General features: G+C 33.5%; 1 protein-coding gene across 2 annotated transcripts; it reads left to right on the forward strand.

The window, feature by feature from the left end:
- The first annotated feature begins 466 nt into the window (after positions 1–466).
- On the forward strand, positions 467–12,305 carry LOC127509471 (heme oxygenase 2-like). Of its 2 annotated transcripts, XM_051888261.1 has the most exons (8): positions 467–658; positions 1,015–1,113; positions 3,490–3,613; positions 4,261–4,378; positions 5,010–5,501; positions 7,424–7,544; positions 8,447–8,623; positions 12,081–12,305. In XM_051888261.1, exons 3-7 carry the CDS (start codon positions 3,519–3,521, stop codon positions 8,572–8,574), a joined length of 954 nt encoding a protein of 317 aa, XP_051744221.1. In that variant the 5' UTR covers positions 467–658; positions 1,015–1,113; positions 3,490–3,518; the 3' UTR covers positions 8,575–8,623; positions 12,081–12,305. The 2 variants fall into 2 exon arrangements, with proteins under 2 accessions (XP_051744221.1, XP_051744220.1); XM_051888260.1 differs by having other exon boundaries at positions 8,447–12,305.
- The last annotated feature ends 212 nt before the right edge of the window (positions 12,306–12,517 follow it).

The raw sequence follows: 12,517 nt of genomic DNA on the forward strand, positions 1-12,517 counted from the left end.
AATAAAGTTGTTATTTGTGTTTTGTTTTTGCGCACAAAAAGCATTCTTGTCGCTTCATAACATTAAGGTTGAACCATTGTAGTCACGTCTTTAGTACCTTTCTGGATCTTGAATGTGGCAATGCATTGCTTTCTATGAGGGATAAAAAAAAAACCTCACGGATTTCATCAAAAATATCTTAATTTGTTATCCGAAGGTGTGGAACGATGTCATAGGGTGAGTAATTAATGACAGAAATTTCATTTTTGGGTGAACCAACCCTTTAACACATTTACGGTGCAGAGCGTTCGACCCCCAAGGCAAAGATTTGTAACTCGTAAGCGAGGAGAGTGGAAAGGTTAAACACAAAGTTAATGGTTGTTTTATTTGACAAACTATTTTAAAAAGTAAGCAATACACAAAATATATTGAGGGAAAATGCATTTAATGGTCGCTGCGCCTTTAAGCATCAGCTCTGAGAGACACGTGGTTTCATCCTGCAGCTTCCTGTTTTGAGTTCTAACGGAGAGCTCGAGCGCCGCAGACAAAACCGCACGAGCATCCGACTTTTGATCATTCCTATAATCAGTTACCAATATATTATCGTTCCTACAGCTTGGTCGGACCATTTAATATTATATCATCTGATCTAAAGCAGGATTTGCTGAAGAGCTCGACTGTAAGTACTGGCTTCTATTCAGAAGTATGGAAATGAGGGCGCATACTTGTGCTATATGGTGACACAATAAATGCTAGTGTCGCCTTGATATGTCATGCGTCAGCACTTTAGTAAAACCTGAATTAATATAATGACACTAGATTATTTTAATCCATTTGGAGCTGCTTGTAGGTTTCAAACGGATACTGATCCCAGGACAGCGGGATTAGATTGTATTTTGACTGGCAAACACCAGAATGCTCATGACTGCTCTTTTGTTCTGTTTTCATTTATCCTGAAAACAAACAAAAGCTCTTGAAAAAGCCTCAGTGTGTGCTGGATGAATGGAGGCTCACTGTCAGTGTGTGTGTCCTCAGGAACAATCACCTCACTGGATGCTGAACTATTGTCATCTGTAACAATCGACTGGACGGACACTGATAGCTGAAGCTCGCGCTCTGGAGGTTGAGTTTGAGGTAAGAGCGTTTCTTCATCACTGCTCTGTGTGTTTTTACACCATAATCTCTCCTCGACAGACTCTGAAGACTTTAAACTAGTGCTAAGCTGCATATATCACACATTTTAATAAAAACTAAAGGCAAAACATGAGATGTCATTTAATGAGGTCATACTTCTAATCAAGTCTGAGTGATAATCGCTTACTTAGGTTCATTTTTACTTAATGAAATGAATGTTTCCTTATTTGTGTTATATTGTGTTTAAATTATAATTAGCCTAGATAGATAGATCGATAGGTAGCAGTGTTGATTTGCTATTATTAATATAATAGAGCTTTTATTTTTATATATTCATTTTTCATTTTAATTTCTGTTGAAGTTTTAGTAATTGTGCATTTTCATGTGCATTTTTTTGTTTAAATATTTTTATTTGGCTTTGTTTTTATTTTAGTTTTAGTTATTTTATTAATTTTTGGGCTTTGAACTTAAAATTATTTATATTAGTTATTTGCCAAGGCAACATTTTTGTCTAACTTTTTATAGTTTAAAATTTTCATCAAATTATATTTGATTTTACATTAATTTGAGTTACCAAAATCAGTTTTAACAGTTTAGTTAACAATAATAACACTGAGTAGGTAGGTAGATAAACAGTTATACAGATAGATAGATAGATAGATAGATAGAAAACATTGTTAGAGAGAGAGAGAGATTAGGGCTGTGAATTGACAAAGATTTCAGGATGCTATTCAATTTCGATTCACAAGCTTGCAATTTGATTCAGTTCTGATTTTGATTTGATTCAATATCAATTTAATTGCCGTATGTATTAAGTACAGTAAAGGCAATTTTCTGAAGGAAAAAAAAAAATCCCTCTTAACTAATGTTGTAAACTGTACTGGGAACCCCAGTTGGTACATTACTATGATATTAAAGGTTAAAATGAACTGATTTGTATAAGCTACTTACATTTAAATTACACTTATGGATGGTTTTATAATGATAACATTATAATGATACATTTTTAATGACTTAAAGGCAGAATATGTAAGATTTTGGATTAAAATATCCAAAAACCACTAGAACTTGTGGTGTACTTACATTATCCCAAATGTTTCCAAGAATGTTTAAATCCAGAGAATTCATCGACAGAAAACTAATCATTGTTATATAGCTCAACACAGTAAGTCTTATTGTTTAAATCTCGTTTTCTTGATTTACCGCGAGTACCATGTTTTACCATGCCTAATATCTAGCTTACTGCAGTGCGCAACAAGTGTCTCATAGCAGCCGCCGAGCGAACACAGAGTAGCATTATAACAACTTTCAACACACAAATGTATCTAATATGATAAACAGCGCTGCTTTACCCCACATGCTCATGACCAGAAGAAGCAGAAGCGGCGACTGCCATAATAAAAGCTCCACTGCTCTCAAGCCGTGTGTCGCGCTCGTCTCTCATTAGCAAACGCTCCTGCTCTGCTTTATACTACAGTAACATTAATAATCTCATCCATGAACATGATTTCTGCCTGAGTCCTACCCCTATTCCTTTCCACCGGCTGTAGATGTGAAGACAACACCTCCCATTATTCCACGAAATCAAGGCGTCATCAAGCTATGCCATTGTTTTGAATAAGCGACCTCTAGTGGCGAAAATTTACATTGTGTGCCTTTAATTATTCTGAACTATAAACATTTAAATGGTGGCTGTCATAAAAAATAAAGGATTTATTCAATTTTATTGAAAAACATGTTAAGAAAAATACAATGAAGTATGTAATAGTGCATATATTTAGCATAATGCTCCTCACTAGTGTTGATTTTTCCAACTATCAAATTTATGGACATTGAATGTTTTTTTTTTTTTTTGAGGTAAATGTAATATTATGTGACCATATTGTTTACAAGCTGTTTTATTGACATCTTTTCCTGGTTCAAACACTGATTGAGCGATTACATGAAACATGATATAGGTTTCAGTAAGTTGTACTGTATCTTTCAGCATACCTTCTGATGTTCACGTGCCGCTTCGCTTGAACTGAGGCTTTACAGCGATCTGTCACGACACATTAAAGAGTGACAAAATGGTATTTTTTGTTTGAATTTTGAAATAAAATTGACAGAATTTGAAAGCTGAGACTTTTTCATATAAAAGTAAGAAAGCATAAGGTTTATTGTTATTCAAAGTTTTGTTCATTCATCAGCTGAAATCAGCATAGACTGAAAGATCGATTCTTTGGAATTAAGAGTTCATAAAAAATGATTATTGATTTAAATCGAAATAATGTATCAAATTGATCTATTTGAACACCAGGAGATTCAGATGATCAGGAATGTCAGCTGTGTAAATATGTAACAAGGAAACGCTCTGGAATGTGTATGTTTGATCAGTCAGGACAGATTGAACAGAAGTCACAGGAATGTCTGCTATGAAGACGGAAGATGCTGCCAACGGCAAGAGCACAGCTAATGGAGGAGGAGTTGTGTATGAGGAAGGAGGCGTCACGGTCCTCAGGTATATATTACATTATCTGCATCTCCTGTGATCGGTTTGTTCCTGTAACAACATACTTGAATTATGTTCAGTGCAGTGTTGTTAACTATTAAATCATTTTTGTTAATGAAATGAAGCTGAATAATATTAGATGAAAAACTGAATAAAATATAAATAAAATAAGTTTAAGCTGAAGTACTAAAATGACTAAAACTGAAAAAAATTAAAGTCAAAGAGATATTAAAAAAAACTTAAACTAAAAATTACAAAAGTACATAAAATTACTTAAAATGAAAACTGAAAATATAAAAAAAGCTAATTCAAAATACTAATAAATACTATAATAGTCAGGGTTATTATTGTTAACAAAATTTCAGCTAGTTGCCAAGACACTGTTTTTCATTTTCTTTTAGTTTGACTTGAAATACTAAAATAACTAAAACTGAAATAAAAAAAAAATCATAATAACTATAAAGACATATTAAAATTATAATAAAAACTGACAGAAATTATAACTAAAATTAAAAACAAAACAGAAAATTAAAAAAGAAATCTAAATATTAATAATTATAATATTATATCAATGATATTATAATAACACTGTTTCAGTGCATAATTGTTTCAAAAACACACTGTCATCTTAAATTAATGTCATCTCAACCCTACAGTCCTACAGATCTGTCTGAGATGTTGGCAGCAGGAACCAAAGAAGTTCACGAGAAGGCCGAAAACACAGAGTTTGTCAAAGACTTCCTGAAGGGACGCATCCGCAAGGAGCTCTTCAAGGTAAATGGATCAGTCAGTCATGGAGGATTTTAAAGGAGACCTATAATGCCCCTTTTTACAAAATGTAAAATAAATCTCTTATGTCCCCAGAGTGTGTTTGTGAAGTTTCAGCTCAAAATACCCCACAGATCATTTTTTATAACATGTTAAATTTGCCACTTTTTGGGGTGAGCAAAAAAGCGCCATTTTTGTGTGTGTCCCTTTAAATGCAAATGAGCTGCTGCTCCTGGCCCCCTTTCAAGAAGAGGGCAGAGCTTCAAGAGCTCATGCTCTGGCATACCCGTGTAGGACAGATTGCCAGAACACCAGCAACAACAAAACAGGACAATCTCACGCACTGAAAATGTCAGAAACTGTCAGTAGTGGTGTTCAGCCTTATATGTTCGAACCAGAGTTGTTGAAAAGACCATCGTTTGTGAAGCAGTATGTATATATATATGTGTATATATATATATATATATATATATATATATATATATATATATATATATATATATATATATATATATATATATATATTAATAAAAACTATAATAGTATATCTAGTTCTAGTTCTACCACTGCACAGAGCAAGAGAAATCTGTTTAGTTTGATTTCATTGTGATATCTTGATCTGTGTTTGTGTTGTCAGCTTGGCCATGTGGCTTTATACTTCACATACTCTGCCATGGAAGAGGAGATTGAGAGAAATAAGGAGCATCCTCAGTTTGCTCCGCTCTACTTCCCTCATGAGCTCCACCGGCGTGACGCACTGGCTCGGGATCTGGAGTTCTTCTATGGCGAGGACTGGGAGGATCAGATCAGTATCTCCCCGGCCACTCAGCGCTATGTGGACCGCATCCACCAGATCGGCCATGAGCAGCCCGCGCTTCTCGTGGCCCACGCTTACACCCGCTACATGGGCGACCTCTCGGGTGGTCAGGTGCTGAGGAAGGTGGCCCAGCGCGCTATGAAGCTGCCGCCCACAGGAGAAGGGCTGAACTTCTATGAGTTTGATGGCATCCACAGCGCCAAGGCCTTTAAACAGCTGTACCGCAGCCGGATGAACGAGCTGGAGCTGGACACACACACCAAGGAGAAGATTGTGGAGGAAGCCATCCTGGCCTTTCAGTTCAACGTGGAGGTGAGCAGTTTTTTGGGATTTAAAATGGGTCATATTTTCTTTTTATTATTTGAAGCAAAAAATTTTTTTACCAACAGTAATATTTTTTTTATGGCTTTTTTTCCTAAAGAGGTCAAGGAGTGCCATTTAAGAAAAACAAAACAAAACAAAGGATTCAGTGATTCAGATTAATAATTCAAAAATCACATTTCAGTTGTTAAATTATTTATATATATATTTTTAAAAATTCATTATTATTATTGCATTATAAATTATATTAAAATGATGGAAATGTATTTTATTGGCAAATGGATGATGTTTATTTTCTACATTCAATTCAGCTAATTTAATTTCTAAAATTGCTTTTATTTATTTTGTTACATTTACCTACATTTTTAAAATAATTAATTTATACATAGACACACACACTTTAATAAGTTTTTTTTTTAAACTTTTTTCTTTCTTTTTTTAAATAATTATTATTTTTTACCTATTTTATTGGCAAATGGATGACGTTTCTCAATTAATGTTCTCAATTAAATTTAATTACATTGAATTAATTTCTAAAATTTCTTTTATTTTAGTTACATTTACCTATTTTAAATTAAGGCTATAATTATATATATTTTATGGAAGCTTGTTTCCGCCATGAAATAATAAATAAAGGTAACTGCGACTTTTTATCTCACAATTCTGACTCTTTTTTTTTTTTCTTACAATTGCGTGTTTTAAAGTAAAAATTGCGCAATGTAAACTCGCAGTTGCCAGAAAAATGTCAGTTTATATCTCTGAATTGTGAAAAATTAACTCGCAATTGCGTGTAATTTCCAATTGTGAGGAAAAAGGCTTGTTTTTTTTCTCAGAATTGCGAGTTTATATCTCACAATTCTGACTTGTAACTCACAATTGCATGTTATAAAGTCAGAATTGACTAATAAATCAGTATTGCGTTATTAAAAACTCGCAATTATGCAATTCTGACTTTATAATACACAATTGCAAATTTAAATCTCGAAATTGTGAGGAAGAAAATCAGAATTGTGAGAGTCATTATTACCTTTTTTTATTTAGTAGCTGAAAGAAGCTTCCATTTTTATATATATATATATATATATATATATATATATATATATATATATATATATATCTATATATGTGATAATTTGATAATTATAATATATACTTTCATTTTGGCGAATAGATAAGAAATTGTTTTTTTTATTTTGTAGTTATTTTTTATTTATAAGTAGATAAAGCGACATTTTAATTAAGTGTGATTAAATCAAATAACTACAACTTTAAAACTTACAAATAAATGATTTGTTTTATTGTTACTTTTAACATTTGGTAACTGAAAGTCAAATAATCAATAAAAATTTGATTCTTCATTATACGAGTCCTTAAAAGGTTGATGTTGATAACAATCAATTCAAGATCTGCTGTTTGTGACGCAGATCATTATATCTGCACTCACTCTGAGATCCTCCACTAACACTGAGTGAATTAAACTAATGGCCCGTTCATAATCACTCTCTCTGTCATCATCTGGAGAGCTTTGCAGTCGCTCTATTAGACTGATCCGTTCGGCTGAACCTGCTGTCACTGTGTTAATATCAGAGAGCGTGTAATTAAAGATGAGAGTCTCTCCTGCTCTGTGCGGCTCGAGTTTCATCCGTCAGCAGATAAGAGTCCTTTGTCCTCACGGCAGATTACTGTGAAATTAAATGGGCAAACCTGGGTCAAAACAATGTCTCGCATCTCACCAGCATCTCTTAAAGCGTTTGATTGTTTGAAGTGACATCTAGTTGAATGTGTTTGTCACGCTCCGTGTGACGTAACGCACATGACAAAGAGCTTTTCATTAAATGCTTGTCATTTCCTCAGTGTTTCCTCATTGTTTCCTGTGATCTGTAACCGTAAACGTCCTTTTGTGTTGCATGCAGATTTTTGGAGAACTAGAGGAGGTCGGAAAGACCCTTCAGGATGATGTTTTGGATGCCGCTCCTGCTCATGGAGAAATGCAAGGAGACATCAGTCAGTGTCCGTACTATGCTGCCAAAATGGGTAAACTTGACCAGACTATTCATCTTAATAAACCAGGGATTCCCAAACTTTTTTTGTCAGCGAAACCCATAAAATATTTACTTTAAGTACCCCCTTAGCTTTTAAATTAATATTTCAATAAATTAATGGCACATTTACACATTCACCATTCTCTGATGACTGTTAATGATCACATGATGTAAGAAATCAGATAAAATATTTAATCTTTTTTTAGTAAGCGTTTAATTTTAATAAAAAGCGTTTAATAAAAATACTTTTTGTAAATATTTAAGTGAAATTATCATTATTATTATTAGTTTTAACTCTGATTAAAAAATGAAAAATATAATTACAATTGTACTGCAAAGTAAAAAATATTTGATGATGATTATAATATATACTTTTATTTTGGTGAATAGATTCTTTTAGTAATATTGTGATACTATTATAGTTTTTTTTTATTCATATTTTTATATATTTTTAAATTACTTTTTTGAAAATTAGTTTTTATTCATTTTTATTTCAGTTTTAATTATTTTAGTGCTTCAAGTTAAACTAAATGAAAATGAGAAGTGGCAACTAGCTGTAATAAAAGTTTTATGTTTTATTTTTTTTAAATAAGCTTTTATTATATTTTAAGTAACAAAAATGTTTTTTTTAATGCTTTTATGTTAATTAATTATAATAACCCTGGATAGATTATATACTTATATACTTATTATATACTCCTTTAAATTTCAGCCTTTTATTTGATATTTGCAGTTATCTCTATCACTATTACTGTTTTATTTCGATTAATTGTGCAGCCCTATTTATTCATTTTAAATTTACAATTGATTTTATTAATTATTAGCTTTTCGGGAAACCCTGCCTAAAACCTAAGAAATTAAACCGTTTACATGTTTTTATTCTTTCTGTTTCAGCTGCCAGTGGAGGATCATCTTACATTTGTCAAATGGCCATGACAGTGCTTAAAAATCCCTCCGGTCAAGTCCTGTTGGCCGCCTGGATTGCTGCTCTAGCCGGATTGGCTGCTTGGTACCTCATGTGACCTCCTTTGACCCACTCTTAGTGCATCCCATTTGCCCCCTCATTCTTGGGTATAATGTGATTTATTATAATAATAATGTATGAACACAGGCTATTTAAACGCAGGATAGCATAGATTATTGTGGCAGCTGTTACTGTTGCACATGTCAGTGTTGATGAAGTTAAGGGTGGAGAAACATGCAGAGCATTATTTTTATAGTTTTATCGCAGTATCGAGTCATTTGTTGCAACAAGTAAAATGGGCCGAAACATATTCTACGCAAGTACGAGAACGTAAATGCAAGATGGATTACATATACGTCATGGTAATTGTGTTATATTCTCATTCATCACCATAAGGGGCGCTATAGAAGGTATTAGTGCAAATTGTCTTCTTCTACAGTCAGTTTCTTTGTTTTGATGACACCAACATGTAATGGAAACTCTATCTGAGGTTTGATATCGCCACAGTAACACATGTACAACAGGACAAGGCACTTGCAAAACATTGTGTAGAATATGTTTATAACAGTTTTGATACAGAAAAGCACATGGTTTTATGGGCCCATTTGTCATGCATGTTTTCAAATGAGATATGCTATGCATACATGCAGCATTTACAAAGAAAAGCAGTACCTCTGCAGGGCATACTACTGAGATGCGGGGTAAAAAAATGACGGCCACAACGGTTAATGAAGAAAAGCCTTTTTGAAGAGGTTTAGAATGTAAAAGATGGAAGAATTGCACATTAAGGTCATTTTTGTCTAGTTACACAACATGATGTTACAGACTCTGCTTTTAGGGATATTCTACACAGATGGTTAAATGGGCCAGAATTAACGGTTTTTACTAGTGGTTGACCGAAATTAGTTTTTCAGTTATGATGACCACTGACCAGTGATGATGATAATAAATATCTTTTATATATTTATATTATTATTATTATTATTATTATTATTATTGTCTGTACATATTATATATGTTAACACTTTACAATAAGGTCTAGTGTATTAGTAAATGTTGATATTTACATTAACCAAGATCAGTAAATGGTATTTTCCCATGTTAATGGGGTCATGACATGGATTTTTTTGGTGCGTTCACACTTGTAATTCGGTTCACTTGGTTTGGTCCGGACCAAAAAAAAAACAAAAAACAAAACAAAAAAAAAACACATGGTCCGCTTAGTTTTTTTATCACCAAACCTAAAGATACTGAACCTAAAGGTCGGTTTTTATTACATATTGCCTTTTTTGAGACGGAACTTACCGAACATCCAAAACAGCGCTGTGTGATGGGATAAATGCACTTGTTGTATGTGCGTAACCTGCATATGATGGTATTTTGACCAGCTGAGAACTTGTGAAGACCTTATAAAATGTGTAAAGGAGTCAAAACAGCGGCAGGAATTCCTCCATCACACACACAAACAATTAATCTGCTGCAAGGAGACTCTGTCGGTACGCTTTCAAAAGAACTCTGGAGCGGTTCACAAGCAATCCGGACCAACAAACCAAAAGATATCATAATTCATAACGAGAAATGTGTTATATAAAAAGCAGTAGTGTCTGGTTCTGTGAGTGAGCACATTAGTTGCTGTAATTGAAAACCAAAAAGCGGATCTTCATCTTAAAATGTTGTGTAATTGCGCTCCTCCACGTGAGAATGCTGTCCCAATGAAGCCTTGATTCCCGCTCTAGCTGCATTGTAACATTCATATATGATCTCGACACAGCCTATTAGACAGAGATACAGAGAGAGCACATTTGAATTTGCCACAGTATTAATACGAACATAGTACATAATTTAACAGCTGGAATGACGGCTACATTCATATAGTGTTTGCGTGCGTCTCAAAAGTTACAAATAAAGCCACAGTAAGCTCATGGAGTGAGCTTTTCAATCATTTTAATGGATGACGCAGAGGAAACTCTAACCAATAAGAGGACAGTTGTACTCGCATGTGACTTGCATAAGCACATTTTGGTACGCTTTGAAATATTGCCTTTTGAAAGCAAACCGAATTAAGAAGGAAATGCATCAATGTAACAAATTTAATCCCTGTTTCGGAACAAAACAAATAATTCATAGGTGTGAAAACGGCCTTATTCAAATGAACCGACAAAGCATTTATGAAATCATTTACTTACGTTTTTTTGTGATGCAGCTGCTGTCAGATTCAACACCGCTGACTGCATCATCTGTCAATAAGTTTCTTTATGAACTCTCCATTACGCTGTGCCTTGCTGACAAAATAATATGCTCTGAACAAACATATAATCCTCCAGTGTGATTCAGGACACCATTAAAATAAACCATCCATTTGTTTCTGACTTTGGAATCCTTCTGAAGTCTTCACAGAGACCCAAACAATCTGTTTAAACGTTCTTTCACTCTTCCATTTGTCCTGTTGTCGGCAGACTCAAGCGTGTGATGTCAGAAACTGAACACTCATCTGTATACTGTATCAGTGTAGACAGCATCAGTGACTATAATGGCTTCTATTTGCTTTAGACGTGACACTCACATCAAGTGTAGGCAAATTAAGTTTGTTAAGTGACTGAACAGCAGTGGACGGGCCTGTGATGCGATGATGTAAAACTATTCGTCAATGTCTTGCTCTGGATTTTGACATCACAGATCCCGCTATATCAAAACGAGTTTGATTAAATGAATGCTGTTTATAATGAGGAGGATGTTTTAAGCTATGAGCTTGCCAGATGTATTAATGGTACAAATACCTCTTATATGTCAAAAGATAAAGGCAAATTTGATTTCTCTTGTCATGACCCCTTTAACTAACAAATGACACCTTATTGTAAAGTGCTACTATATATGTATGTATGTAAACAATAGGCTGATATATCAGTCCATCACTGATTATCACTCAAGCCTCCGATGAACAATTATCAGATATATTAAGTATTTGAATGCAATTTAAACAAGGGAACAGTACTGAATTAGTACAGTATACTGTATTTGTACAAGCTAGAATTAACATTGATTCATTGATCTGACTTACAGTATGACATTATTAACATTTATGGATGCAATAATTTCTTTTTTATGCGACTTTTAATGCATATTAACAGTTTTGTTCCCTTCGAAGACCATAGCATGTGCAATGTTCACCAAGACACTGTGACATGATGCATTTGAGAAGGATTATGGGGGATTGTGTATCTGGCATGTGTCTGTTAACTAAAGGTGTTTTTCTCAGATTGTGAGAAAGGTGTGTGTTTCAGAAGTCTAGTTTTGTATAAGAGCTAACACATCTTTATACTGATGAATAATGTTCTTGAAGAGTGTTTCATGTAATACCAAATGCTGAGAGGCTGAACATTCACAGGACTTTTTGAACCAAAGGAAATGTTACTTTGCATTACTAATCAGATCATAAAACAGATGGGCATGTATGTGAAGTGTTTTGAATTAATGGTTGTGATTGGGTTTTATGCAGATCATTTAATTTGTTTGCTTTTTTTGTGTTTTGAGTAACTGACAGTTTTTTTTTTTTTTTTTTTAAAGCACTGGGAGACTTTGAGAGGAATGGAGTGGTGTTGATATACAGTACAGTGGTATGATTTATGTAGTTATTTTAAATTTCCTTTTATTCATTTTGAGGTTTAGAACAGTTTTTTTGGTTAGTTTCTTTGTTTATAAAAATAAAATAAAAAATCCCTTTTTTTATTTGTGTTTAAATTGTTCCATCTAGCTATGTTCACTGTAATGAGTAATAAATTCACAACTGCATTCACTGTTGGCTTGTTTTATTTAAATCATTTTTAATAAAGAATGATTCAGATTCAGTAATATAAGTTAAGCTCTATGCATGCTGTCAGTTACCAGACAAAACAGTAACAAAACAGACAAAAACAGACAAAACAATCTGAAGATTTAGAATTTAATTTGTGCAGCTCATATTTTTTCTAAAGCATGTATTGATGTTTGCATATTAAAAGTGT

The sequence above is a fragment of the Ctenopharyngodon idella genome, chromosome 3 (assembly GCF_019924925.1).
Source record: "Ctenopharyngodon idella isolate HZGC_01 chromosome 3, HZGC01, whole genome shotgun sequence".
Taxonomy (NCBI): domain Eukaryota; kingdom Metazoa; phylum Chordata; class Actinopteri; order Cypriniformes; family Xenocyprididae; genus Ctenopharyngodon; species Ctenopharyngodon idella.

Bases quoted from the DNA above. Each gene is read 5' to 3' on its own strand.
- LOC127509471 (XM_051888260.1), top strand. From the start codon at position 3,519: ATGTCTGCTATGAAGACGGAAGATGCTGCCAACGGCAAGAGCACAGCT. The intron at 5,502-7,423 runs GTGAGCAGTTTT...TGTTGCATGCAG, and splicing joins CCTTTCAGTTCAACGTGGAG to ATTTTTGGAGAACTAGAGGA. The intron at 7,545-8,446 runs GTAAACTTGACC...TTTCTGTTTCAG, and splicing joins GTACTATGCTGCCAAAATGG to CTGCCAGTGGAGGATCATCT.